This window comes from Neurospora tetrasperma (genome assembly GCF_000213175.1).
Source record: "Neurospora tetrasperma FGSC 2508 unplaced genomic scaffold NEUTE1scaffold_6, whole genome shotgun sequence".
Taxonomy (NCBI): Eukaryota; Fungi; Ascomycota; class Sordariomycetes; order Sordariales; family Sordariaceae; genus Neurospora; species Neurospora tetrasperma.
Window position 1 is genome coordinate 758,120 of NW_009799104.1, and position 22,123 is coordinate 780,242.

Genomic DNA, 22,123 nt, shown 5'->3' on the forward strand with positions numbered 1-22,123 from the left:
CGATCGCGCATGAAACAAGCTAGCTTCCGAAGAAACTTCTCTGGGTAGGAGTCCTAGCAGATTTTTCATGCTAGAAATAGATGGGGGCGTGGTAAATGTTGAAGAGAGGAACATATAAAAGGAGGCCGCGTCATCGTCAGAAGCTAAGTGGGAGAAGTGGCAGGCATTCCCAAGTGTTACTGCGTACACTAGTAAAGCCACTGGCGATGGGGGGCACAGCCCCGGGCTTCCATTCTAGTGGATGACAGGGGTTCATCACAACGTCTCGATCAGGGTAAGCGGTGCCTGACGGGCGGGCAGTGAAGGTTGGCGGCTGGCGAGACAAATGTCAAAATGCTGATTCCAATGTCACCACAACCAGGCAACAAAGACAAAAAAAAAAGACGAATTACCCTTTCCCATCTGTGAATCCCCTCTTACCTAATATATGCTTGTCTCACTGACTTCACGAGCCTCATATCTTGTCTTGACCTGATTCGTGGTCCAAGGTCCCTGAACATCTGTCAAGAATGACAGAGGGCTCGTTAGAGGAGTGAGCATGAAGCAATCTCTGGTTCGCCGTGTTAGTCCTCTTCCTACAGTTTTGGCAACGTGATATCTTTTCCCGCCATGAATCTTTTCACCCCTTCTTGCTCGTCTTACGGCGTCGCAAATACAACGCGACTCTTGAGCCGCGATAGGTCAAAATTCACCAAGAGCGAATAACGGTTGAGCAAAAGGACTGGTCCAAGGTGAGTTGCCTTTCGGCAGGCTGGCCGCCAATATGGGTATCATTGTCTAGATCGTAATTGAAATGATGTCGATTCTTTCATCACCGGTTTTGTAATGCTCTCATCTTCCGCTCAGCTTGGGAATAGAGCTCATGCGTCCGCCTTGGCCGCCGTCTTCTCGTCGTCCGTGGGCCAGCGCACAGTCCAGCCAGTGACGGTCTTGCGAATCTCCTCATCACCGGGGTCGTTCTCGAACAAAGGCTTCTCGGTCTTGACTTCAAGGAACTTGTCCACAATAAAGCCTCTCTCGCGGGCCAGATCGAAGAAAGCCAAATCCTTGTGCTGAAGCCATGGGCGGTAGGAGGTAAAGACAACGAACGCCTTGCTGCCGGGCTTCTTCTTCAGTGTAAACTGGATGGTGTCGACCAGCTTGCTGTGTTCCGAGTGACGGAAAAGAAGATCGGCCAAAATCAACACATCAAACCCAGCCTCTCCTTCCTTCTGTTCACCCAAATGGGCCAGCAAGGGAGCCTCCTTGCCACCCCATACATAGCCGTCGGCAACAATGTTGCGATCCTCCTCGCGGTCAACCGCCAACATGGGGCAGCCACGGATGTTCTTCCACATAACGTCCACAATGTCCGGATCCGGGAAGTCGGTCACGACAACCTTTTTGGCTCCAAGCACTGCAGCCACCAAGCTGGGAAGACCAGCAGCAGCGCCAATCTCCAGGACAGTACGGTCCTTGACCTCCTCGGGGTGATCCTCAAAGTACTGTGAGATGATGACGGCTCCGTTCCATAGGGTGTGGGCCTCGAGAGGGCTGTGGCCGACGAGGTGCAGGGTAATGTCGTCGCCATTCTTCATGGTGTAGTGCTCTGTAGTCGGGGGAGGCGAAGGAGGGTAAAAGTCAGGAGGGTCTTCGAAGAGCCCGCCGGCCTCGATATCAGAGCCCTCATCTTCGGGGACCTGGTTGACCACCTCCTCAGGTTTCGACATGGTGAATGAAATTGTCGAATTTATTGCGAGGAATCCGCCGAGTTGACACCGCTGTAACGCCTGTACTGCAAGATGCAGAACAATATGCCGAATTTGGAGTTTGTTGCAGTGAGTTATGCACCACCTGAAAACTTTGAAGCACACCTCAGCACTGAGAAGATGAAAACACGGCACCCAAAACGCTGAAACCCACTTACGAATCACGGTCATGTGACCTGCTGGCAACTTGGAAGTTGTAGCTCAACGTGGTCTCACTTTAGCTTCACCAGTGACTAGATTCTCTTTCTCAAAAATAACACAGTCTCAAAATTCGCTTTTAACCAGCAGTGTGAGGCAGATTGTTGTTTGCGTAACATTTCTCTCAACTATATGCTCAACGCTCTGAGCCAAACGGTCTGTAAACGGAACCCTACATCAAAACGGTGCAACGTTTAGCATTTGCATCCCTGACCTTCCATGCTCTTCCGTTTTTCTGGGATATCAACAAAATCCTGCATCAAGTTCATCTCTTTTCCAACTTCCAACTTCAAATAATTTCAACATTTAAATCTTTATGACATTATTTTGGGAGTTGTAAACATCTGGTCTTCTAGAAACCCGATTCATTGGCCCATATCAACACAATCCACGTTTCATCACCTCGTTGGCAACTCCTTTCACAGCTGGAGATCAACAAGTGGATCTCACCTATCATAATACAGCGACATACCGCTTCAGACAACAAAACATTCAACAAAACTCGAGGATAAAAGAGTGTATACCGATCCTTACGCGAAGAATTTGGTTATCAGGACATACGCCGAGCAAACGCCAGTTATTGGTTCAAACATGAACGCCGAAGGCCACCGATACCGATCGCGGTCACCTCTCCCTGGTGGCTCAAGATCCACACATCACGACAGGAGAAGGTCAAGATCGAGGTCAGAGAGGTACGACGACAAGCGGGATCGCAGGCATGGAGAGGGACGTGATAGACATCGGGAGCGATCAAGAAGCCGAGACCGTGAGAGGGACCGGGTCAGAGACAGGGATCGCCACCGGCGGCGGCACGAGGACAGAGACAACCACCGCCATCGCTCCCACTCATATGAACGATCCAAGGACGAACCACCCAAACCCCTCCCTTTCAACTCCCGCCAACTCTCCCGCTCCGACTACCCCAACTTCGAACCGCTCTTTGCCCAATATCTCGATATCCAAAAACAACTTTACATCGACGACCTAGACGACTACGAACTCCGCGGTAGATGGAAGAGCTTCGTCAAGAAGTGGAACCGCGGCGAGTTGGCAGAGGGGTGGTATGATCCCGAGAGGTTCGCCGGAGCAGCCAAGGAGGCCGCAACAGAGAGCAGAGTACCCCGTTCCATCGCCGAAGCAAGCAGTCTCAAGGAGAAAGACAGGAAGGGGAGGGCGGTCTCAACGATGTCTGAGGGTGACAACCCCGAATCGACAACAGCAAGACCATCCATCGAGACCAACGATACACCACAGCCCGACTCCAACCCTCCCCAGATTCTTCAAAATCAAGAAGAAGAAGAAGACGACGCTTCAGACTCCGACTACGGCCCCACCCTCCCCGGCCAGTCCTCCTCCTCCCGGACTCACGCCCATGGCCCCACTATTCCCTCCTTAACCGACCTCACCCTCCACCGCGAGACCCTCGCCGAAGAGTCTGCCACACAACGCGCCTCCTCTCTCGAAGCCCTGCGCACCCAACGCAAAGCCGATCGCGCCCTGCAAAAAGAACGACTCGAAGACCTGGTCCCGCGCGCCGACGCCGGCACACGCGAGCGCCGGCTTGAAAAACGCAAAGAGCTGAACGAAAAGCTAAAGTCCTTCCGAGAACCGTCGCCGGGAGGGGAGGTGGCTGAAAGCGAACTGATGGGTGAAGGGGATGGAGGAGGATTGGAGGAGTACAAGCGGATGATGAAGAGGGAAGAAGTCAAGAAGACGGAGAGGCAGCTGAGGAGGGAGGAGATGGAGCGAGCGAGGGCGGCGGAGCGGGAAAAGAGGATTCAGGAGGCGAAGGAGAGAGAGGATAGGGTTATGGAGGGGTTGAAGGCGTTGGCTAAGGCTAGGTTTGGGTAGGGCTGTTGGGTAGGTAGATATGTGGATTTGGGAGATGAAACAGTGGGTGTTTACTTTTCCGGGACCCTATTCAATCCGGGGAAGGCATACGTGTCGCTGAACTTTTGGTTTGATGATGTGAGATAACAAAAGCGTGGCGTAGGATGCTTGAATTTCTTGCTTTGTGCACATTGGCTTTAGAAGATACAACAAACAGAAATTAACAGGTAAAGCTTAATTCTTTTCTCGTCCTAACAGGTGACCTCGCCAAGTGCTTTACACAGCCGTCATTCTAAAGCTTTTCATATTGATCCCTATATATGATATTGTTGTTTTGGTATCTTGTAACCTACAATGTCTGCCTTATGAAGACAACGGTGTTCATTCCAACTAACAAAGCGATCTGATTGGTGGAACGGCTTCACGTTGCATTGAGTTGGCCTTCTTGTCTTCTTCTAGCATGGAGTAAGCAACCAGCCGAAGGAAGAACACCCCCGAAATCCAAGTCCAGAACAAGATAAAAGCCTGGATCCTAATCCGAACTTCGGGACAGAAAGTCTCCATTTACATTGACATTAACATCAACAACAACAAGCCACGCCGCACCTTGACATCATTGGAAAGTTGCAACCTTTTTCACGAGGTAGCGCCTCCAAACTTGACGACACCGGAGGTACCAGCTTTTCCACACCCTCTCTCTCCAACAACCTCAAGTTCGATATCAATCAAGGTAAGATACTTCCCTCCCCGTCTCACAGAGAAGATAAAGATGCCTCAGTTACTAACAACCCTTCCCAGCCCAACCAAAACGGGACCACAACAACAAACAATGCCTATCACCACACCCACAATCCTAGGCCTTCCCACCTCCCACCTCCCCCTCCTCCTCCACTTGTTAATCGAAACCCCCGCCTCGCTCTCCTTTCTCTTGCGTCCTGAATCGCAACTTCCCCTTCTTTCTTCCTCTTCTTCTTCCTCTTCGTCTTCCCCATGTCCATCTCTATCTCCCTCTCCCACCACCGAGGACCCCTCCTCTTCAACAAATCATCCTCCACGGCAATCACCACCCATCACCCCCCAACAAGCAACAGAAGCCCGCCTCATCTTGCGCAACTTTGGCGGCCTACTACTGAGCGTCAACTGCCTGGTTATTTACCTCCTCTTCTTGTTCCATCATCATCATCATCGATTTTCTACTACGAGGCCAGGCCCAAACCCAGGAAATGGAAATGGAAATGGAAATGAAAATGGAAATGAAAATGGAAATCAAGAAGAAGAACAAGAGCTGATTAGAGGGGTTACCGCGTGTTTGAGTCTTTACCATGTGTTTCCGATATATAGGGCTCGGAAGAGGATTTGTATGTCCTCTTCCTCCTCTTCTGCGGTAGATGAAAAGAAAAGGAAGAAGGGTCTGAGAGGGGAGGAGAAGGAGGGGGAGAAGGAGGGGGAGAAGGAGGGGGAGAAGGAGGGGGAGAAGGAGGGGGAGAAGGAGGGGGAGAAGGAGGGGAGAAGGAGGGGGAGAAGGAGGGGGAGAAGGAGAAGGAGAAGGAGAAGGAGAAGGAGAAGGAGAAGGAAGATATGAAGGATGAGACCCAAAAGACACTTGGTGGACCGGTGGTGCATTTTGTGGTTCACATGATTGTGGGAGGGTTGATGGGTGCTGCTGGTCTTGGACTTTTGTGAGGTCTATCGATCTTTTGAAAAGGTATTGGAAATAGTTGGGCGGGGAGCGTGGGAGAGAGAATACCTATGTGCAACGAAGAGACTAATCTACTTGGGATTTGTCTCACTTACGTGCGCGGAATTTGGTCAAGGAATGGCATATTTATGCTGGGTGTAATTGGAGGTGAATACTTAGAAAGCAGCATTGGTTACGTGTCTATCTACCCATGTAGCTACATAACCTGGTGTTTACTCATTTTCTGGAAGAGAGAGAGAGAGAACTTGCTATGCCTTTCCTGAATCGTAAACATGAACTCATAACATTTATACCGTGTTGACTCTTCTCAAGTCTGGAGATGAAAAGTATTCTCGACAGAGCTTGTAGCCGCCAACTCAAAGACTGTTCCTGCTCCGTCTGCTAAACTTCCGGATAATCGGAATGTCCTGGACGTGAGGCATATGAGGGATATGGAACCCACGTTCCTGTTCCAGCTCATCATCCTCATCCTCATAGTCATCACTTCCTTCCTCTGCTGCGAAATCGCGTTCATCAAACCCACGATACTCTCTCTTCTTCGTCACCTCAAAACCATGACAATGACCAGTAGCATCACGCTCGTCCTCCTCCTCCTCTTTTCCCTTGGCTTCACCCCGAGCAGCTCCCTGGGCTTTCTAAGCCACATGAGATTCTCCCTGGCCGTGGCCCTGAGCACCATTTTCTTGATCCTGACTTCCCTCCACCGAGTCTTCGCTCGACTCCAGTCTGGAACTACCACCCTCACTTCCAAGTCCAGCAGAAGTCTTACTCCCACCGATAATATCAACAACATCACCACCACCGACAACATCACCATCACCGCCAGCAACATCCAGCGGTTCCAACCCCAACCCAACCTCCACCATCTCCTTGCCCTGCAGTCCCATAAGCGGAATACTACCAACCCCGTTCCTCTCCTAAAAGGCCGGAATATGAGTGCCCACGCCCTTCTGCTCCGCGAAATCCACCAGCTGCATGCCGACCGTCAAGTCCATCAATCCGAGACCGACGCTCTTGTAGATGACGTTGCCCTTTTGCAGCCAGCGGGCCAGCTCGTCTTCCGTCTCCTTCTTCTTCTTCTTTTCCTTCTTTTTCTCTTCGTAGTCGTCACCGCGATCGGGGTTGCTGCTACGGCTGCGGGAGCGGGAGGCGCGGTGGACGATGCTCTGGAGGGAGAGGTGGCGGCTGTGGCGGGGGCGCCTTGTCTTTTCACTGCTGTCCCTGTTAGAGGAGGAGTCCTTTTCCTCGGTGGGAGCGATATTGATGGTTAGCGTGGAGGCGGAGGCGGAGAGGGTGTCGGTGTCGACATCTGTCGAAGTATGGGAGGAGTCGTTGTCGGTTTCGGAGAGGGCGATGCGGTTGAGCATTACTAGTTCTCCGAGTCTGTGAACGTTTCGTTAGTATTATCATTCAGCAAAAGTAACGAAGCCAGAAGAGGGGAATACATACTCGACCAAATGCCTCGGCCCCAGTCCAGCCTCAATCAACTCCCCGGCCTCCTTCAACGCTCCGTCCAGGGTATCAACCACCACCACGCCCCCCTCGATTGCATGCTTATGATGGTGAATGATCCTCTTCCCCGCCTGATCCTGAATCTTCACCGCCTGCTGAATCAGCTCAATCGGCACCTCCCTCATCTGCGGCGTATAACTTCCAATCGCCACAATCAGCCTGCCCTTCCTCCTTGCATCCCTTTCCGTCAAGATATTTCCGTCAAAGAGACACGCCGTGCTGGGCGTGCAGCAGAAAATCACATCCGCGCTCCGCACCTGGTCCCTTAGCAACCGCTCATACTCGCCATAGCTGGGCGTCAACACGCCAAAGTGCGTATTCGTCCACCCTTCGCGCGCCTTGATGGCAGGCGAGACCTCGTAAAACCGCCGTAGCATGGCGCCGCACGAGGGCGAGAAGCGCCGGTTGATCACGTTGACGTACTTGATGGTGGACCCGCGCAGGAGTAAGGTCAGGCGCACGTGCCAGTAGGCTTGCTCGCCGCAGCCGAAGACGGTGATGGTCTTGACATGATCGCGCTTATGGACCAGACATAAGGAGGCCAGTGCCGTGCGGAAGGCGGTTACCGTGCTGGCGTGGATGATGCCCCGCGGAGAGCCGTTGGGGTTGAACAAGGTAATGGCGCCCGTGGGCCGGATGAGCGGGGTGGTGGCGTCTTGGCCGGCTTCTTCTTGTTGTGTCGACTTGACTATTTGCTCGGCGGAGGAGAGGGTGATGACTGGTGGGGGGCCTGGTTAGTATCCCATCCCGTTTGCGATGTAATGCGAAGACATCATACCTTTGACACCGTGACCGGCTGGACTACATGATGGCATGAACAAAGTGGTGGCGCCGGTGATGCCGCTGCGGACTACCGTTCGCTCGGGCTGGTGGATGAGAGCTTGACCGGGCGTATGAGCTCCGGTAGAGTATACGTGGAGAGCATCTCTAAGGTTCTCGCGGAAGGACTCGAGCTCGTCTAGTGTGAGGTTGTCCAACAGCGACTTGATTTCGTCGTCGGTGAGGATGGAGAATGTCATGATGATGTCTGGATGGATGATATATCGAATGAGTCCCTGCTTGAGAAGTTTGTGAGACAGAAGGGTCCCGATGTTCCCCACGGTTTCAGATATCAAGTGGGATGTCCAAGTTGGATGGCGTGGTTACGTTGAAGTGTTGATCCGCCAAGCCGTGCCCAGCAAGCAAGTAGTAATCCGTTGGCTTCCATGGTTTGCATCATGTCCGTCATCCGGGCAAACGGTCGGCTTGGGCTTGGCTCCCGTCCGCGGGTCAACGGTTTAGACATTCAGTTTAAGAAGGCGAATCGGATGAGAATTGACACCTTTTCACTATCCGGAACGGAAGGTAATCCCCCGGCTTTGTTGCTTTGGTCCGGCAAGTGAGACCCGGTGGTGGTTTCTACACCATTTACGGCGTTACGGTCCACTTCTGTGCATCATCCACACTAACACCTACTTCTACGTTTGGAGAGAAGCTAGAGGTAGGAACTCGTTTGTTACTGATCACAAAGCCATCCAAACAGATTCCAATATCAACTGTCACGAATTTCCTCTTCCCAACCGTTCGTCAACCATTTCCCTTGGGGATTCGACGACCCTTTCCACCGCTCAGTGGACCTTTGGACATCAGACGGCGACCGCCCGACCAGCTTCCCCGGAGCCCTGACGTCGTCAACTTCATGCCGGGTGGATTTCTCCAAAATTCAAGGATGGCTTTCAATGCCATTTGCCACAAGGTTAGGTATCCTCAAAGGTCCAGACCCGGACTGTGAAAAGCTTGTTTTTGCCCAGCACGTGGTTGCTTTCTTTTTTCTTTCCTTCTCTTGAACATTTCACGTCATGGCCGGAAACCGGAGGAGGGGATGAAGGCCGCCTGTTCGTTCGAAAAGTCGTCCATTGCATTTTTAGAAGGTGGGTGAGGTGGGGTTACCTGTCGTTCCCCAAAGTACAATGAGGGGTACCTACAGCAACGGCTCTGCTTGTAGGGTTAGGGTCAGGTGTATCCTGAGGATTCAAATGATGGATGGACAGACACTGTGCGATAACGCCGATAAGGGTTTACTGTGCTGTAATGAACTGCAAGCCCGTCACAGCCTGGAACCTCCATTGGTACACTACGACGACAACAGCCAAACAATGCACATTGTCAAGAATTGCTTGCCTGCATGTCATGAATGCTATGTAGACTCTCGAATTCCTGAAACCTTGACCGCTAGTGTTCTCTGTCTGTTCTGGAATCAGCAATTTCGCATCTTCTTTGCGTTCGAGTCATGTACTGTCCATCTGCCCGTCAAATGGTTGCGATAACGGAACCCGCGGAAGCTAATGATGGCTGTGTGCTTGTATAAGTCGTGATTTTCTATTGGTCATTTTTCTGTTCACCGTCACCCAGGTTCTCGTGAAAAGCTCTTGGGTCAACATTACGATAGAAAGGCCAGGACAGCAGTTAGGAAGATCATGAATATCGAACATTGCCCTGTAGGTAAATATGAATCATGTATTCTGTATATCCCAAAAAACCAACTCAACTCTCAACTCCCTGCAATGATATGCTCCTCCGTAGAAAAGTCCGTGATAAGGATGTAAACCATAGTGAGAAAAGCACGGACTGTCAGGATCTTGTGCTGCTTACTGCTGCTCCAGCCTTCTTCCAAGTTCCTCCATCCATGTAATTTCTCCAACAGCATGATAATCCATGCCCAAATGACCCAAAAATGCAAAACATCTCGTTGCCGAACACGTCAATGCCCTTTGCCCGGCTTGCTCAACACCCGATAGATCGCCAAGACATCCCGCGCGACCTGCCAAGTCTACCCAAGCCAAACCCCCAGAAAAGGCACCGTTACACCGTTGCAACCCGTCTCTTGGTCGCCCGTTGGCGAACTCGCTAGTGTAGTGTAAATCTTTCCCCGCAATCTCAACATGAACCTCAACCATGTGCTTCCATGTTCTTGTTGAGTTTGGTGTACTTTACTGCGCAGCAGCAATCGCAGCCTCGCCATCCTGTCCAAACACAAGCTGACCATGCTTGCCCCTAACAACATGGTCGCCCTTTCCCGCGTGAGCCGTGCCGCACCCGAGCTCCTTGATGCGTCCGCAGCTGATATCAAAGAACACACCATGGACCTCGAGCCCACGCTCCGCAATGGCTTCCCGAATCGTCGCGTTGTTCATGAGCACCTTGATGCCCGCCTCCACGTTGAGCTGGGCGATGCGCATGATACGCTCCTTTTCGTCTGTGATGGCCTCGAGCTCTTCGGCGTGGTTGAAGCGGACCGTCTTGAGAGGGAGCAGCCAGGTATCGAGAACGCCACCCACCCGGACGTCGGAAAGGGCGGCGGCCGCACCACCGCAGGCTGAGTGGCCACAGAGAACAACGTGCTTGACCTTGAGATTGGCGACGGCGTACTCGATCACAGCCGTAGTGTTGATGTCGGTGGGGGAGATGATGTTGGCAATGTTGCGGTGGACAAAGACATCACCGGGTTGCATGCCCAGAATAGTGGTCTCGGGGCAGCGAGAGTCGGAGCAACCGATCCAGACTGTTGAAACCAAGTTAGGACAGATAAAAGAGAGGCAAGGTAAGTGGGATAGAATGATGACTTACGGATTTCCGGAGACTGGCCGCCAGCAAGCTTGGGGAAGAATTGGGGATTCTGATGGGCCTTGTAACCAGCCCAAGCATTGTTGGAGCTCAAGGCGTAGTGGAATGTGTTATCGGCGGACATTTTGAAAGATGGAACGAGTTTGGGTATCAAAGGTTGAAGAGACGAGGCAAAGATACGTCACGCTAAACTATCGGGTTGTGTTAGCCAGCAGTGTTATGCAAAAGCAAGACGTGCAGCAGGACTGAAGCGGGGGAGGACAAACTTGAGACCCTGGACAAAAAAGTAGCTCGAGCGAGGACAGAGGATGATAGGTTCGTTTGATGAGAAGAGAAACGCGGGCCGGCGGCGTAAGAGTAGGAGTGGAGGGATGATATAAGAATATGAAGCGGGTATCAAAAGGTAAGCTCAGTACCCGGGATTCGGAGTAGACTAGAGGAGCTCGAGATCCGCCTGCGGTCCACGCATGTGTAAGTATAGGAGCTTGTAGATCCCGAATGTATTGGCCCACGATAACAGGACATCCAATCGTACGGAACGTGGTGTCCGTCTTGTGGAATAACAACTGAAGAGATGGTGTAGACGGATGTTGTTGAGCTGACCAAGCGTCTTGTGAGGTTCATCAGCCGGACGAGATGAAATGATTCTTCTCCTCCAACCCTCTTCTTCTTCTCAAGTCCCAACTCCGATACCAGACCTCTGGAAACTCGATACCGTTCAGTTGCAATCTTCCAGAAGCAAAGGCTGTAATCTCCTGGAATGCCCGGTATCCTCACCAAGTCCCCGTATGATGGTGGACTGGTTTGGAGCTGAACCCCACTGATTCACTTGAGGCTTGCGGGATCCGATGAATCGGGAGGGGCCAAATGTAAGGTCCCAGAGTACAGACATCCACAACCACACGCCAAGAATAGACCCGTCACCGACATGAACGGTATTTTCGGAGGCTGGTTGATTCTTTTTGACTTTGTTGTCTAGTAAAGTATCGAGAGAGATTGGGACTTACCAGGTGGATATGCTCTTCAGGAGGCCGTCGTCTTTAACTCGGCCGTAGTCTGAGATGCGAAGGGCACAAACTTCGGTTGTGTTGTTGATATCAGAGCGAGGAGAGGGCACAAGAGATCAGAACAAAAGGACTTCAAGATCAAAAGACCTTCGAGAACTGCAGCTACCCGTCATATTGGGGGGCACCCGCCGGCTTTTGTAGATGAACTAGATTTCCCCATATTCTCGGACTGGAAAGCCAAACCCTGCTTGTTTCCATCATCTTGCCTGGAGTTTAGTCCAGGATAAGAAGTGTTTTCTCAACAAAATGCCGGGAAGGCGCTTCTGTCTTCAGCATTGTCACGGTGCATGGCCGAGTGGGAGGAGTTGGGATGCAGACTTTGGGAGGCACCACCCACGCCCCGGTCAGCCACTGTGAAGAACGCCGGTGGAGGAACCCCTCTCAGCGCCGGAAATATCGAATGGAGGGATGGACCAAGCACAAGAGCTCTCGCGACTCCGGGAATCATCATGGGTGTCCCGGTCCCATATCAAATGCATCCACATACATCCGAACCAGAAGGACACGAGGGCGCGAAAAGGGTGCTTTGCGCAGAAACTTTCTGACAGCTTTGAACCCATCATGGATCACCCATTGTCTGACCTCAAAGTGGCAGATAAGCTTCAGATTTCCCCAAATTGCCAATGGCGGAGCCGATTCGCCGTCACCGGACAGCCGGATTCTCGGTATTTTGGTACAACAACAAGGGGGGGCAGTCCCTGACGATCGTTCCCTAGCGCCGGTTCGCATTGATTCTGTCAGTTCCTTTGAGTTTGGCAATAGCCATCAATTCAACAAGCACCCAGACATAACAAGGGAAGGATGAAGAAAATCAATTGTTAAATAGCATTATATTTATTCTGTATAAGATGTTATCGAGACCGTTTGGGCCAGCCTCATGGCCAAGGATAGACAAGGAACCAAATGTCTCGTGTCCATAAAGACCGAACCCAAAAGTCAAAAAACAGTCAAGTAAACCATCGTCAAGTGATGGCATGTGGCACTACTTTCATGCACGAAAGTCCCGAGAGCAAAGAGGACTAAAGTGTTTGGTAATAGTAGGGCAAAAAGTTTATCTTGGCACGATAAAATCCTTCAACACATGAGCGTGGGTATATGAGCTCAATGTTGTACACACTAATGCCGTTCAAGTTCACGATGAGATGGGGGAATGGGAGGATGGGATCGGGAATCCATGGTTAACTGACCTGGGGGGAAGGGAGATGGGTCTTCATCACACTGGAAGAAAGCAAAAACTGGGTATCATTTGTTATTCACAACGTCTGAAAGCAACCTTGGGACGTCTGCTACGGCGGAAGTAGGCAGTTCATTTGACCCTGATCTGATTTTGGTATGTCCAATACGAAAACCGATAGTGTAAGCGCCATGTCCCAACCGTGTTCGATTACACCATGAGGTCAAATTTAGACCTTGATGGCGTTCTCGAGAGCCTTCTTGCGCTTGGCAATCTTCATCTGGGACTTGACGCCCATGATGCCACCACCCCACTGGCGGCGAGCCTGCTCGTTCTTCTCGAGGTAGCCCTCCTTGATGGCGGAGACGAGCTTGGCGAGCTCGTTCTTGTCCTCAGCGCGGACCTCAGTGAGGGCGAGGACGGCAGCGGTCTGAGACATACTATGTTAGTTCACTGCATGCTGGAACCCTGGGATTATCGAATGCTTCATACCTTCTTGTGGACGACAGTGCCGAGACGAGCCTTGCCCTTGATGATGGCATAGGGGATGCCCATCTTGCGGCAGAGAGCGGGGAGGAAGACAACGAGCTCGATGGGGTCGACATCGTTGGGGATGAGAACGAGGGAAGCCTTCTTGTTCTCAATGAGGCCAACAACGTGGTTGAGACCGTACTTGACAACGTAGGGCTTCTTGGAGACGTCCTCCTTCTTCTTGCCCTCCTTGATGGCGGTAGCCTCCTGGAGGAGACGCTCCTTCTTCTCGGTCTTGGTCTCAGGGCGGTACTTGTTGAGGAGCTTGAAAGCCTGGGCAGCGGTGTTCTTGTCGAGAACCTGCTGGAACTGGGCGAGCGCAGGGGGGACCTTCAAGCGCATGTTGAGGATCTTCTTCTGGCGCTGGAGGCGGACATACTCAGGCCACTTCACCATGCGCGAGAGGTTGCGCTTGGGCTGGATAGCCTGGCCAATGCCGAAGTTGCGGGGGCGCTTCTCGATGAGAGGGTTCTGTTTGCATGTTAGCACACCGAGATTCGAAGAGGCAGATAGAGATAGAGCTGTTTTTGCTTACCTTGGGCGCCTTCTTGCTGCCAGCCTTACCCTGGGGGAAGGGGGCCGGAGCGGCCTTCTTGCCAGACTTCTGAGGCTATCATTGAGAAGAAGACATCAGTAAATGTTTTGGTCCATTTGACTTCAGTCTTCGTTAACTCTAGAGAGTGGCCGGGCAAGCATTTCTGCCATGCACGCGGATCCAACTCAAGCCAGGTCATCACCCGCGGCCCCGAAGGACCGACGAGCGGAAAACATGCAACTCAATCAGAGATCAAGAGCATTCCCAACATATCCCACATGCGCGCGTCGTAAAGACGATCGCAGAGGTCGTGAGTATCGAGTCGTAGTCGTTCAGGTGCTTACCATTTTGATTATCGGCGTTGGCTCAGGTTCCTAAGTGTACGTGAGGTGCAACAGACAAAGATTCAAAATCGAGAATTCAAACGCGCGGAGAAAAAGTGGTGGTGGAATTTTTAGGGTTGGCGGATATTTTGCGGCTGGTGTCCACTTGGTGGGGGCTGACGGAGAGAGACAGCTGTGGCTGGACTGAAAAATGAGTGGGGCGTGACAGCAAGCCCAGCTTGGTCCACTCAGGTCTTGGGCAAACGCCACGGTGTGTCCCTTATCGGCAATCCAGGCAGCTTATCGCATTTTTCTGGTCTGGTCCAGGCCGCGGCCTGTCTTAAACGCTGATGCCTTCCTTTGACGCATCTTACAAATAATTTGTTGATGACTGCAGCACATCGGCATGTCTCAACGTGAGATCGGGTCTGGACACTTGGTTACGCAGCAAATAACTTTCCCAGCATAAAAAACACCGTGGACTCAGGAAGGAACCCTCAAAATAGTATTCGACGACAACCCATCTCAGTCTTTCACTCAACCCCCTTCATCTCAGCCAAGATGGCTCCAGCACTTTGCGCCATCTGCAAAACCGAGCGAGCAAACATCAAGCGGCCGAAGAACCACGCCAGAGTCTGCAAGGGCTGCTTCCTTACACTATTCGAGGAGGAGGTTCACCATACCATCGTATCATCCAAACTATTTTACCCCGGCGAGCGAGTGGCTATCGGCGCGTCAGGCGGCAAGGACTCAACTGTGCTCGCTTCAGTCCTCAAGAATCTTAACGAACGTTACAACTACGGACTCGAACTCATTTTACTCAGTATCGATGAAGGCATCAAGGGTTACCGAGACGACTCCCTGGAGACGGTCAAGCGAAATGCCGTGCAGTACGACATGCCGTTGAAGATTGTAGGGTATGATGAGCTCTACGGGTGGACGATGGACCAGGTCGTCGAGACGATTGGCAAGAAGGGCAACTGCACATACTGCGGCGTCTTCCGACGACAGGCGCTCGATCGTGGGGCCAAAATGCTCGACATCAAGCACGTGGTAACGGGACACAACGCCGATGATGTGGCCGAGACGATTCTCATGAACCTACTGCGTGGAGACATGGGACGCCTGGCACGGAGTACGAACATTGTAACTGGAGACGGCAGTTCTGATGTCAAGAGGAGTAAGCCGCTCAAGTATGCTTACGAAAAGGAGATTGTCATGTATGCGTATCACAAGAAGTTGGACTACTTTAGCACAGAGTGCATTTACAGCCCGGAGGCGTTCCGTGGCACCGCCAGAGCTCTGATCAAGCAGCTGGAGAGGATACGACCGAGCGCCATTTTGGATATTCTCCGTAGCGGCGAAGACATGGCGAGACTAGTACCAGGGGAGTCGGCTTCATCTTGTGGTTGCAAGGGCAAATCCAAGCCACCCACGGCAACGGCTGCAGAGGATGATGGTGGCATTGGCGGCTGTGGCTCAAACGGAGCTGCCTCTGGCAACGAGATGGCCGCCATGGAGAAGCAGCTGAGAGAGAACGAGGCTGCCGAAGAGCTCGAGGTTGATGTCTCAAAGCTCTCCTTGGCCGGCAAGGCAGCGGAATCAGAGACAGATGGTGCAGTGCCGTTGAAGACGAACAAGAACTCCAAGCCAGTAACACGGCAGACATTGGGTAACTGCAAGCGCTGCGGTTACATGTCTAGTCAGGAGATTTGTCAGGCATGCATGCTTTTGGAGGGTCTCAACAAGAACAGAGCACAGATTCAGATCTGAAAAGCATTCTATACTCTGTGGAAGCACCATTAGGCAGTGCTGTCTACCTAGCCTGTATCTAAGCGTTCTGTTTTCCCGCACGGCTGGTATGGCCCGAATAGGGCGCCGTATTGACATCGTCGAACGTATCGGTAAGTGGTCGTCGGTGCGGGTCGTCGTGATATCGTTGGTGAGCCTGGTTCTCTCGATAATCTTCTTGACAATCCGCCCTGGAGGTGGCTGTTTTAAATGTCGGTTGACCAATCACGAAAACCGTTTCTCAACCTGGAAGTGCATGTGTCAGTCAGTCCATGTGTATCGTAAAGCTCGGAAATCAAAGCAACATACTCTCCACGGGTTGTTGTACTCAAACCCATAAGGCGCATCTGCGGCATCTGTTTGCCCTCGTAACCATCCGGTAAGTCTGCGGTCGCGGTCCATCACTATAAAAACACCAATTGTCAGTCGCTGTCAGGGTGGATGTGCGCAAAGGCGCATCATGACTCGCGCAGTTCGCAGGTATAAGTGGTGCGTACTTTGCTATACAACAGTTAGCCCATGAGCTCAACGAGTAGCAGAGGGTTTACGCACTCTATCCCAGGTATCCAACGACCATCTCGCCTTCTTGCCGCCGTTCTGGGCAGTCTTGATGGCAGACAGGCCGGCGCCCGTGACGCCGAACATCTAGGTTTCCGTCAGCGGGACCCGATCCCCCCACCCCGCTCCGGGCGCACTGATCCGGTGGAGCTTACCGTGACGATGATGGCATAGGGAATGAGGGCCTCGAATGGGACAGTCATCGCGGCGGTTTTTCTGGACCTAGTCAATTCGGTCAGTCAAGCCGCAACACTATTTTTCGAATTACTTGGAACCGACCTAAAGTCGTTGTGCAATGGTATGATTATGTTGTGGCTTCTCTGTTGTGACAATCCGCAGCTAAGCAGTTGCAGTGGCCGGGATACAGGTCCCAAGTCTGGTGATGGGATGGCAGATGCCGTGGAGCGTCTTGGACGAATTGGCGGAGACGGGCCGCGGATGCCTCAGGCGCTCAAGGGAAGTGGAAATCAGCTGGAAATGGAAGCTTTCGGTCGCCTGGGATGTTTCCAGTGGAGCAGAGACCACCCCCCCACCAACCCGCCTGGACCCGCAGGAGCTGGAAGCTTGGCGGTTGCATTGCAACTGACTAAGCACGTGTACCCTTGCACGTACATCGGCCCGGTAACGTAACCTCGATTGGTAAGGGCGTCTGGAACTCCAAAGGGACGGGCAACTTCTCAGGGACAACACTCCGCGAACAAGCACACTGGCACTTTGAGCACTGACTACGGCCCTCCACGACAAAAGAACAACTACGCGACGCGTCTTTTGACATCATCGACCTAGTGCGACCGCAGAACGACACGATACACGCAGCCTTGTTGCCCGGATCAGCGCGTTTTCAACCCCCCTTTCGAGCTGTCGCAAACAAAATCACCTGCTTCCAGTAGGCACCAGCGTCTCGCAGCTGCGGCCTCCAAGCACCACAACCACACAGAAAACTGTCGCCGATACATAAACTTGGGTCGCCTTCCACTGTTCATCCATCTCCAGGCATGATAAGGCCCGAAACACCAACTTCGAGCTAGCTGGTATGAGTGCCCTCTGGCCAGGTTACGCTTGACGAGACTTGCCAAAGGGGTGCCCGTGCGGGGAAGCCAGGCCGGGTGCTGAGAACAAAGCGGACAACCAACAAGGAAAAAACAGAACACACACAACCTGCAATGGCCGACGAACAGCTCAGGGCGGAGGAGCTGCAGCAGAGCGTCATGATGTCGGAACACCAGGCTGAGGCCAGTACCGCTGACGGGGACGTCGCAATGGTCGACCAAGTCACTATTACCTCCGAGATGTCCAACATCATCGCCAAGCCCGAGCCTAGCGAGGCCGACGAAGACCAAGAGATGCACGATGCACAGGAAGAGAACGACCACCACGACGAGGAAATGGGCGAAGGCGACGATGCCGAACACTCGGACCAAGGCAGCCACGACGGCCATGATGACCACGACCACCACGAAGACTCCGGTGATGAACACGGCGAAGAAGAGGAACACGACGGTGAAGACCCCGAGGGGTTCGATGAAGATGCCGAAGGAGACGAGGGCGACTCCGTCCACTCCGAGGAACATACCTCGCAACAACACCTACCAAGCGTGGAGGAGGACCATGACGATGATGAGGACGACGATGACGAGGGTGTCGGAGCCGTCAAAATAAAACCGGGTGACACTGACCATAGCGAAAGTGAAAGCGGGGAGGAGGAAGACGACCATTCGTCGGCAAGTTCGGCGAGCGTCAGTGATGCGGAATCCGAGGACGAGGTACACTGGGAAGATGCGGCTGAGCACGAACCTGCGGGCGACGAGGACGATGATGATGAGGGTTCCGAAAAGGGAGATAGTGGACTTTGCATGTTCTGTAAGCAAGACGAAGACCACGACCCGGCCGAGGAATTCGAGGAGTATCTTGCATGTGCTGGATGTGGAGACAACGGTCAGTACATCTTGTTCTGTTGAAATTACGGGATGGATTACGAACTGGTAAGAAGGAGAGCTAGAAGCTGACGGTTAGTAGCCCACCAGCAGTGTGCAAGGGAAGCGAATGCGTTGCCCAGTGATCAAGGTACGAACTTAATGGAGCCCTTCCGCATCGATACCATTGATGTTACATTACGTACACTGACCATAACTAGCACTCGACGCCTGGAAATGTCCGAATTGCGCCAGTGAAGAAGGGTCACAAACCGCCGCGGGGAAGAATCACGAGCCGACGCAGGTGAACGGGACGGAAACCATTACCCACCCCACCACACGCCGAGCGTCAGCACCCAAACTGGCTAGGGACCTTCTGCCTCCTCAAAAACACACAAACCCGGATTCCCACTCCGTCTTCAACCAACTCGTGCTGGACGAGGATCCTATGGATGGATCTCGCGTACTTAGGAAACGTAAGACGTCTTCAGTAGAACCCCCAGAGCACATAATTAGCCTTAGGAAGCGACGCCGGAACACCGTGGGCACCGAAGAAGAACCCGATGAGAGCACAGCCGGCCACGACGAACAAGCGAGGCCGACCTCGGCCCGGTCATTGCGAATTAAGATCTCCAATCCTGCAGCCCCGGTCAACATCGTCAAGAAGACACGAAGTAGCATCTTGCTGCGCATGCGTGTAGATCCCACCAAGTTACAGCAGATAACATCGCAACCACCCAAGGGGAACAGCAAGCGATCAAGTCGGTCTGCTCGATCAGGTCGATCCGGCCGTTCAGGACGGTCTGGGCGTAAAACGTTAGGAAGGTCAGGTCGGTCGCGCAGGGCGGCCGCAGCAGCTGATGCAATGGAACCTTCCACGGCACCGTTCGCTAGCACAAGCTATACCCAACCATTTTATTCCTTCTACGATAAGGAGACGGATGAACTCAAAGGAAAGCCATACGGTGGCATCCTCACCGACGCCGAGGCGGATACGTCCAAGACACTACCTCAACCCGAGGATCGTCGGCGTTTCGATGAAGCGAAGCAAATGGCCGAGGAGGAATGGCGACAACGACTCTTGAAGATGCAAGCCGAGATCGAAGCACCAGTCAAGAAGTCCAAGAAGACGGCCGGTCCAGCCAGCCAAATCGAGTGCATCGAGTTCGGAGGCTGGGAGATCGACACATGGTATGCCGCACCGTATCCCGAGGAATACAGCAGGAACCGGGTTCTATATATCTGCGAATTCTGCCTCAAGTACATGAACTCCGACTATGTGGCATGGAGACATAAGCTTAAGTGCCCCGCAAAACATCCACCAGGCGACGAGATTTATCGCCATGGCTCGATATCCGTCTTCGAGGTCGACGGACGCAAAAATCCGGTCTACTGCCAGAATCTCTGCTTGCTGGCCAAGCTCTTCCTTGGGTCCAAGACCCTCTATTACGACGTGGAGCCATTTCTCTTCTACGTCCTCTGTGAATATGACCAATATGGCTACCATTTCGTCGGATACTTTTCCAAGGAAAAGCGCGCGAGTAGTCAGAACAACGTCTCGTGTATTCTCACCTTGCCTATCCACCAACGAAAGGGATACGGCAATCTCCTGATCGACTTCTCCTATCTCCTCACCAGGGTCGAGCAAAAGACTGGCTCCCCAGAAAAGCCTCTTTCCGACATGGGCCTCGTGTCTTACCGGAACTACTGGAGGTTGGTGATGTGCAAATATCTCCTTGAGCACTGCTCCAGTGATCCCAAGGAGAAGAAAGGTCTGAGTATCAAGAAGATCTCCGATGACACGGGCCTCACGCCAGACGACGTCATCTCATCATTGGAGGGCTTGAGATGTTTGGTGCGCGATCCCCAGACCCAACTTTATGCCTTCCGCGTCGACCTACCTTACTGCCGGGAGTACGTCGCAAAGTGGGAGGCCAAGAAATACGTTCAGCTGGAACCAAAAGCCCTCACATGGACTCCTTACGTTATGGGCCGGAGCAATGCCACGAACTTTGAGCTTGGGCCAGCACTAAACGCCATCGCCCCTAGGGAGGACGACGAGACCAAGCCAACGGTTGAGGAAGGAACCGTCCTCAACGGTGATGCTTCTCAGCCTGACGGTCTGGCAAACCAGGTCGAAAAGATGGAGATTGACACCTCAGCTCCAACCATTCTCGAGTCAACCGAGCCCAACGAGCTGGGTATCATCCAGCCCGAAGTTATCTCCCCTCGATCCGTCCTTAAAACCAACGGTCTCTTTCCCAACGGCTCCGTCCACGGCTCCGTCCACCCTAACGACGACCACGACCGGAAAGCTAAGACCGAACCGGACGCCGATGGCGAAGATAAAGAGAACCCCGACGACTGGATGGCCCAATATGAGGGTATCCCGCCTACTCGCTTCGAGGTCGTTCCACCGGTCAACACTTCCCGGCGCGGAGCCGGCGTCGACCGCATCCGAAACACTGTTGCCCGCCTACCAGCCGTCCGCACCAACAGCGGCAGCGCCGCCCGGCCACGAAACCCTCGCCGTACGAGCGGTGTCCGCCGCGTATCTTCGGCCATCAAGCCCCGCAGTAGCAGCAGCAGCAAGCGCAAAGCAGGTGGCACCGGTCGCGGGCCTGGCCGTTGGCCCAAGGGTACCAAGAAGAGCGACTACGGTAACGCCGAGAGTGGCCCGGGTTTTCCTCCTGGTTGGCTGGCGAAGCAGAAATCGCTCGATTCTACGACGCCGAAGAAGGAGGGCGAGGAAGGGATGAGGGATACGGTGCATGTTACCCCTACTGCGGAGAGCGCCGCCGGTTACAACATGAGCGGTAGTGGCAGTGGGAGTGGGAGCCGGAGTGCTAACTCTTCTGGCGCGAACGGAAACGGAGAGGACGCTGGGAGTGCCGATAACGGCGACAGCTTCAATGGCGGCGGAGAAGACGAACAAGCAGATATTACCATGAAGGATGACGACAATTAGGAATCAGTAGCGTTATCATGGAGGCCGGAGATGACGATAAGAGGAACAGGAAGTGAAGAGGGAGGAGCAAGGGCCACACCAAGAAGACGGCCAAGGGGAAGACCACGGAAAGTGGTAAGGTTTGCGTCTCCGAATCCCGCTTCAGCCAACCGTCCTGCTTCAGCGCCGCCAACCTGGAGAACAAAACCCAATAGAGCATGGTGGCGTGACCCGGGTTACGGCACTGACGACTCGTATCTGAAGAATGGTGGTGATAATGGTGAGGATGGTCAGGATGATGGTGATGGCGATGGCGATGGCGGCCATGACGACTCCTGACGGGGTTTTCGCTCTCGAACATGTCAATGCCCGCCCTCTTGTTCTTTCCTCTTCTCACCTCCTGTCAGTCTCTTCGGCCCCATGTTGTTTCATTTATTTTCTACTCTACTATTCTACCTTGCTGTTACGTTTATTTAAAAAGAGGGGGAAGGCAAGCTGGCTTGAAATTTTGTTTTTCTTTCATTTTCTTCCATTCACCTTTTTTATTTTGTTGAAGATTAGGGCCTAATGAGGGCATCACGGATAGGCCATGGCGTCAGTAGGGCAATCGGAGTCTGGTTGGTCGGCGGTATAGGTCCATAGCATTTGATAGCGAGGGGCATCATTGTTCTTTACGTATGTAGCATCAGCACTT

General features: G+C 52.9%; 9 protein-coding genes across 9 annotated transcripts; 4 read left to right on the top strand and 5 right to left on the bottom strand.

The window, feature by feature from the left end:
* Positions 1 to 744: 744 nt before the first annotated feature.
* NEUTE1DRAFT_87143 (uncharacterized protein) lies at positions 745 to 1,709 on the bottom strand (the record flags this gene model as incomplete). Its single annotated transcript, XM_009855788.1, has 1 exon — positions 745 to 1,709. The coding sequence occupies one exon, from the start codon at positions 1,707 to 1,709 to the stop codon at positions 861 to 863; it is 849 nt and encodes a 282-aa protein (XP_009854090.1).
* An 828-nt stretch (positions 1,710 to 2,537) lies between these two features.
* NEUTE1DRAFT_68461 (uncharacterized protein) lies at positions 2,538 to 3,943 on the top strand (the record flags this gene model as incomplete). Its single annotated transcript, XM_009855789.1, has 1 exon — positions 2,538 to 3,943. The coding sequence occupies one exon, from the start codon at positions 2,538 to 2,540 to the stop codon at positions 3,795 to 3,797; it is 1,260 nt and encodes a 419-aa protein (XP_009854091.1).
* A 602-nt stretch (positions 3,944 to 4,545) lies between these two features.
* Positions 4,546 to 5,777, top strand: NEUTE1DRAFT_131726 (uncharacterized protein; the record flags this gene model as incomplete). The annotated part of the gene is made up of 2 exons (XM_009855790.1): positions 4,546 to 5,134; positions 5,185 to 5,777. 2 exons carry the CDS (start codon positions 4,546 to 4,548, stop codon positions 5,457 to 5,459), a joined length of 864 nt encoding a protein of 287 aa, XP_009854092.1.
* Positions 5,778 to 6,110: 333 nt separating this feature from the next.
* NEUTE1DRAFT_87148 (uncharacterized protein) lies at positions 6,111 to 8,006 on the bottom strand (the record flags this gene model as incomplete). The annotated part of the gene is made up of 4 exons (XM_009855791.1): positions 6,111 to 6,392; positions 6,420 to 6,858; positions 6,925 to 7,705; positions 7,766 to 8,006. The coding sequence occupies 4 exons, from the start codon at positions 8,004 to 8,006 to the stop codon at positions 6,111 to 6,113; spliced, it is 1,743 nt and encodes a 580-aa protein (XP_009854093.1).
* A 1,950-nt stretch (positions 8,007 to 9,956) lies between these two features.
* On the bottom strand, positions 9,957 to 10,714 carry NEUTE1DRAFT_87150 (uncharacterized protein; the record flags this gene model as incomplete). Its single annotated transcript, XM_009855792.1, has 2 exons — positions 9,957 to 10,528; positions 10,594 to 10,714. 2 exons carry the CDS (start codon positions 10,712 to 10,714, stop codon positions 9,957 to 9,959), a joined length of 693 nt encoding a protein of 230 aa, XP_009854094.1.
* A 2,163-nt stretch (positions 10,715 to 12,877) lies between these two features.
* Positions 12,878 to 14,310, bottom strand: NEUTE1DRAFT_118058 (uncharacterized protein; the record flags this gene model as incomplete). The annotated part of the gene is made up of 4 exons (XM_009855793.1): positions 12,878 to 13,261; positions 13,324 to 13,833; positions 13,898 to 13,972; positions 14,242 to 14,310. The coding sequence occupies 4 exons, from the start codon at positions 14,242 to 14,244 to the stop codon at positions 13,061 to 13,063; spliced, it is 789 nt and encodes a 262-aa protein (XP_009854095.1).
* Positions 14,311 to 14,704: 394 nt separating this feature from the next.
* On the top strand, positions 14,705 to 16,261 carry NEUTE1DRAFT_68471 (uncharacterized protein; the record flags this gene model as incomplete). Its single annotated transcript, XM_009855794.1, has 1 exon — positions 14,705 to 16,261. The coding sequence occupies one exon, from the start codon at positions 14,782 to 14,784 to the stop codon at positions 15,991 to 15,993; it is 1,212 nt and encodes a 403-aa protein (XP_009854096.1).
* NEUTE1DRAFT_95973 (uncharacterized protein) lies at positions 16,237 to 16,772 on the bottom strand (the record flags this gene model as incomplete). The annotated part of the gene is made up of 4 exons (XM_009855795.1): positions 16,237 to 16,257; positions 16,321 to 16,415; positions 16,560 to 16,656; positions 16,725 to 16,772. 4 exons carry the CDS (start codon positions 16,770 to 16,772, stop codon positions 16,237 to 16,239), a joined length of 261 nt encoding a protein of 86 aa, XP_009854097.1.
* Positions 16,773 to 17,732: 960 nt separating this feature from the next.
* NEUTE1DRAFT_68475 (uncharacterized protein) lies at positions 17,733 to 21,504 on the top strand (the record flags this gene model as incomplete). Its single annotated transcript, XM_009855796.1, has 4 exons — positions 17,733 to 18,286; positions 18,435 to 18,504; positions 18,597 to 18,633; positions 18,704 to 21,504. 4 exons carry the CDS (start codon positions 17,733 to 17,735, stop codon positions 21,448 to 21,450), a joined length of 3,408 nt encoding a protein of 1,135 aa, XP_009854098.1.
* Between the last annotated feature and the right edge of the window lie 619 nt (positions 21,505 to 22,123).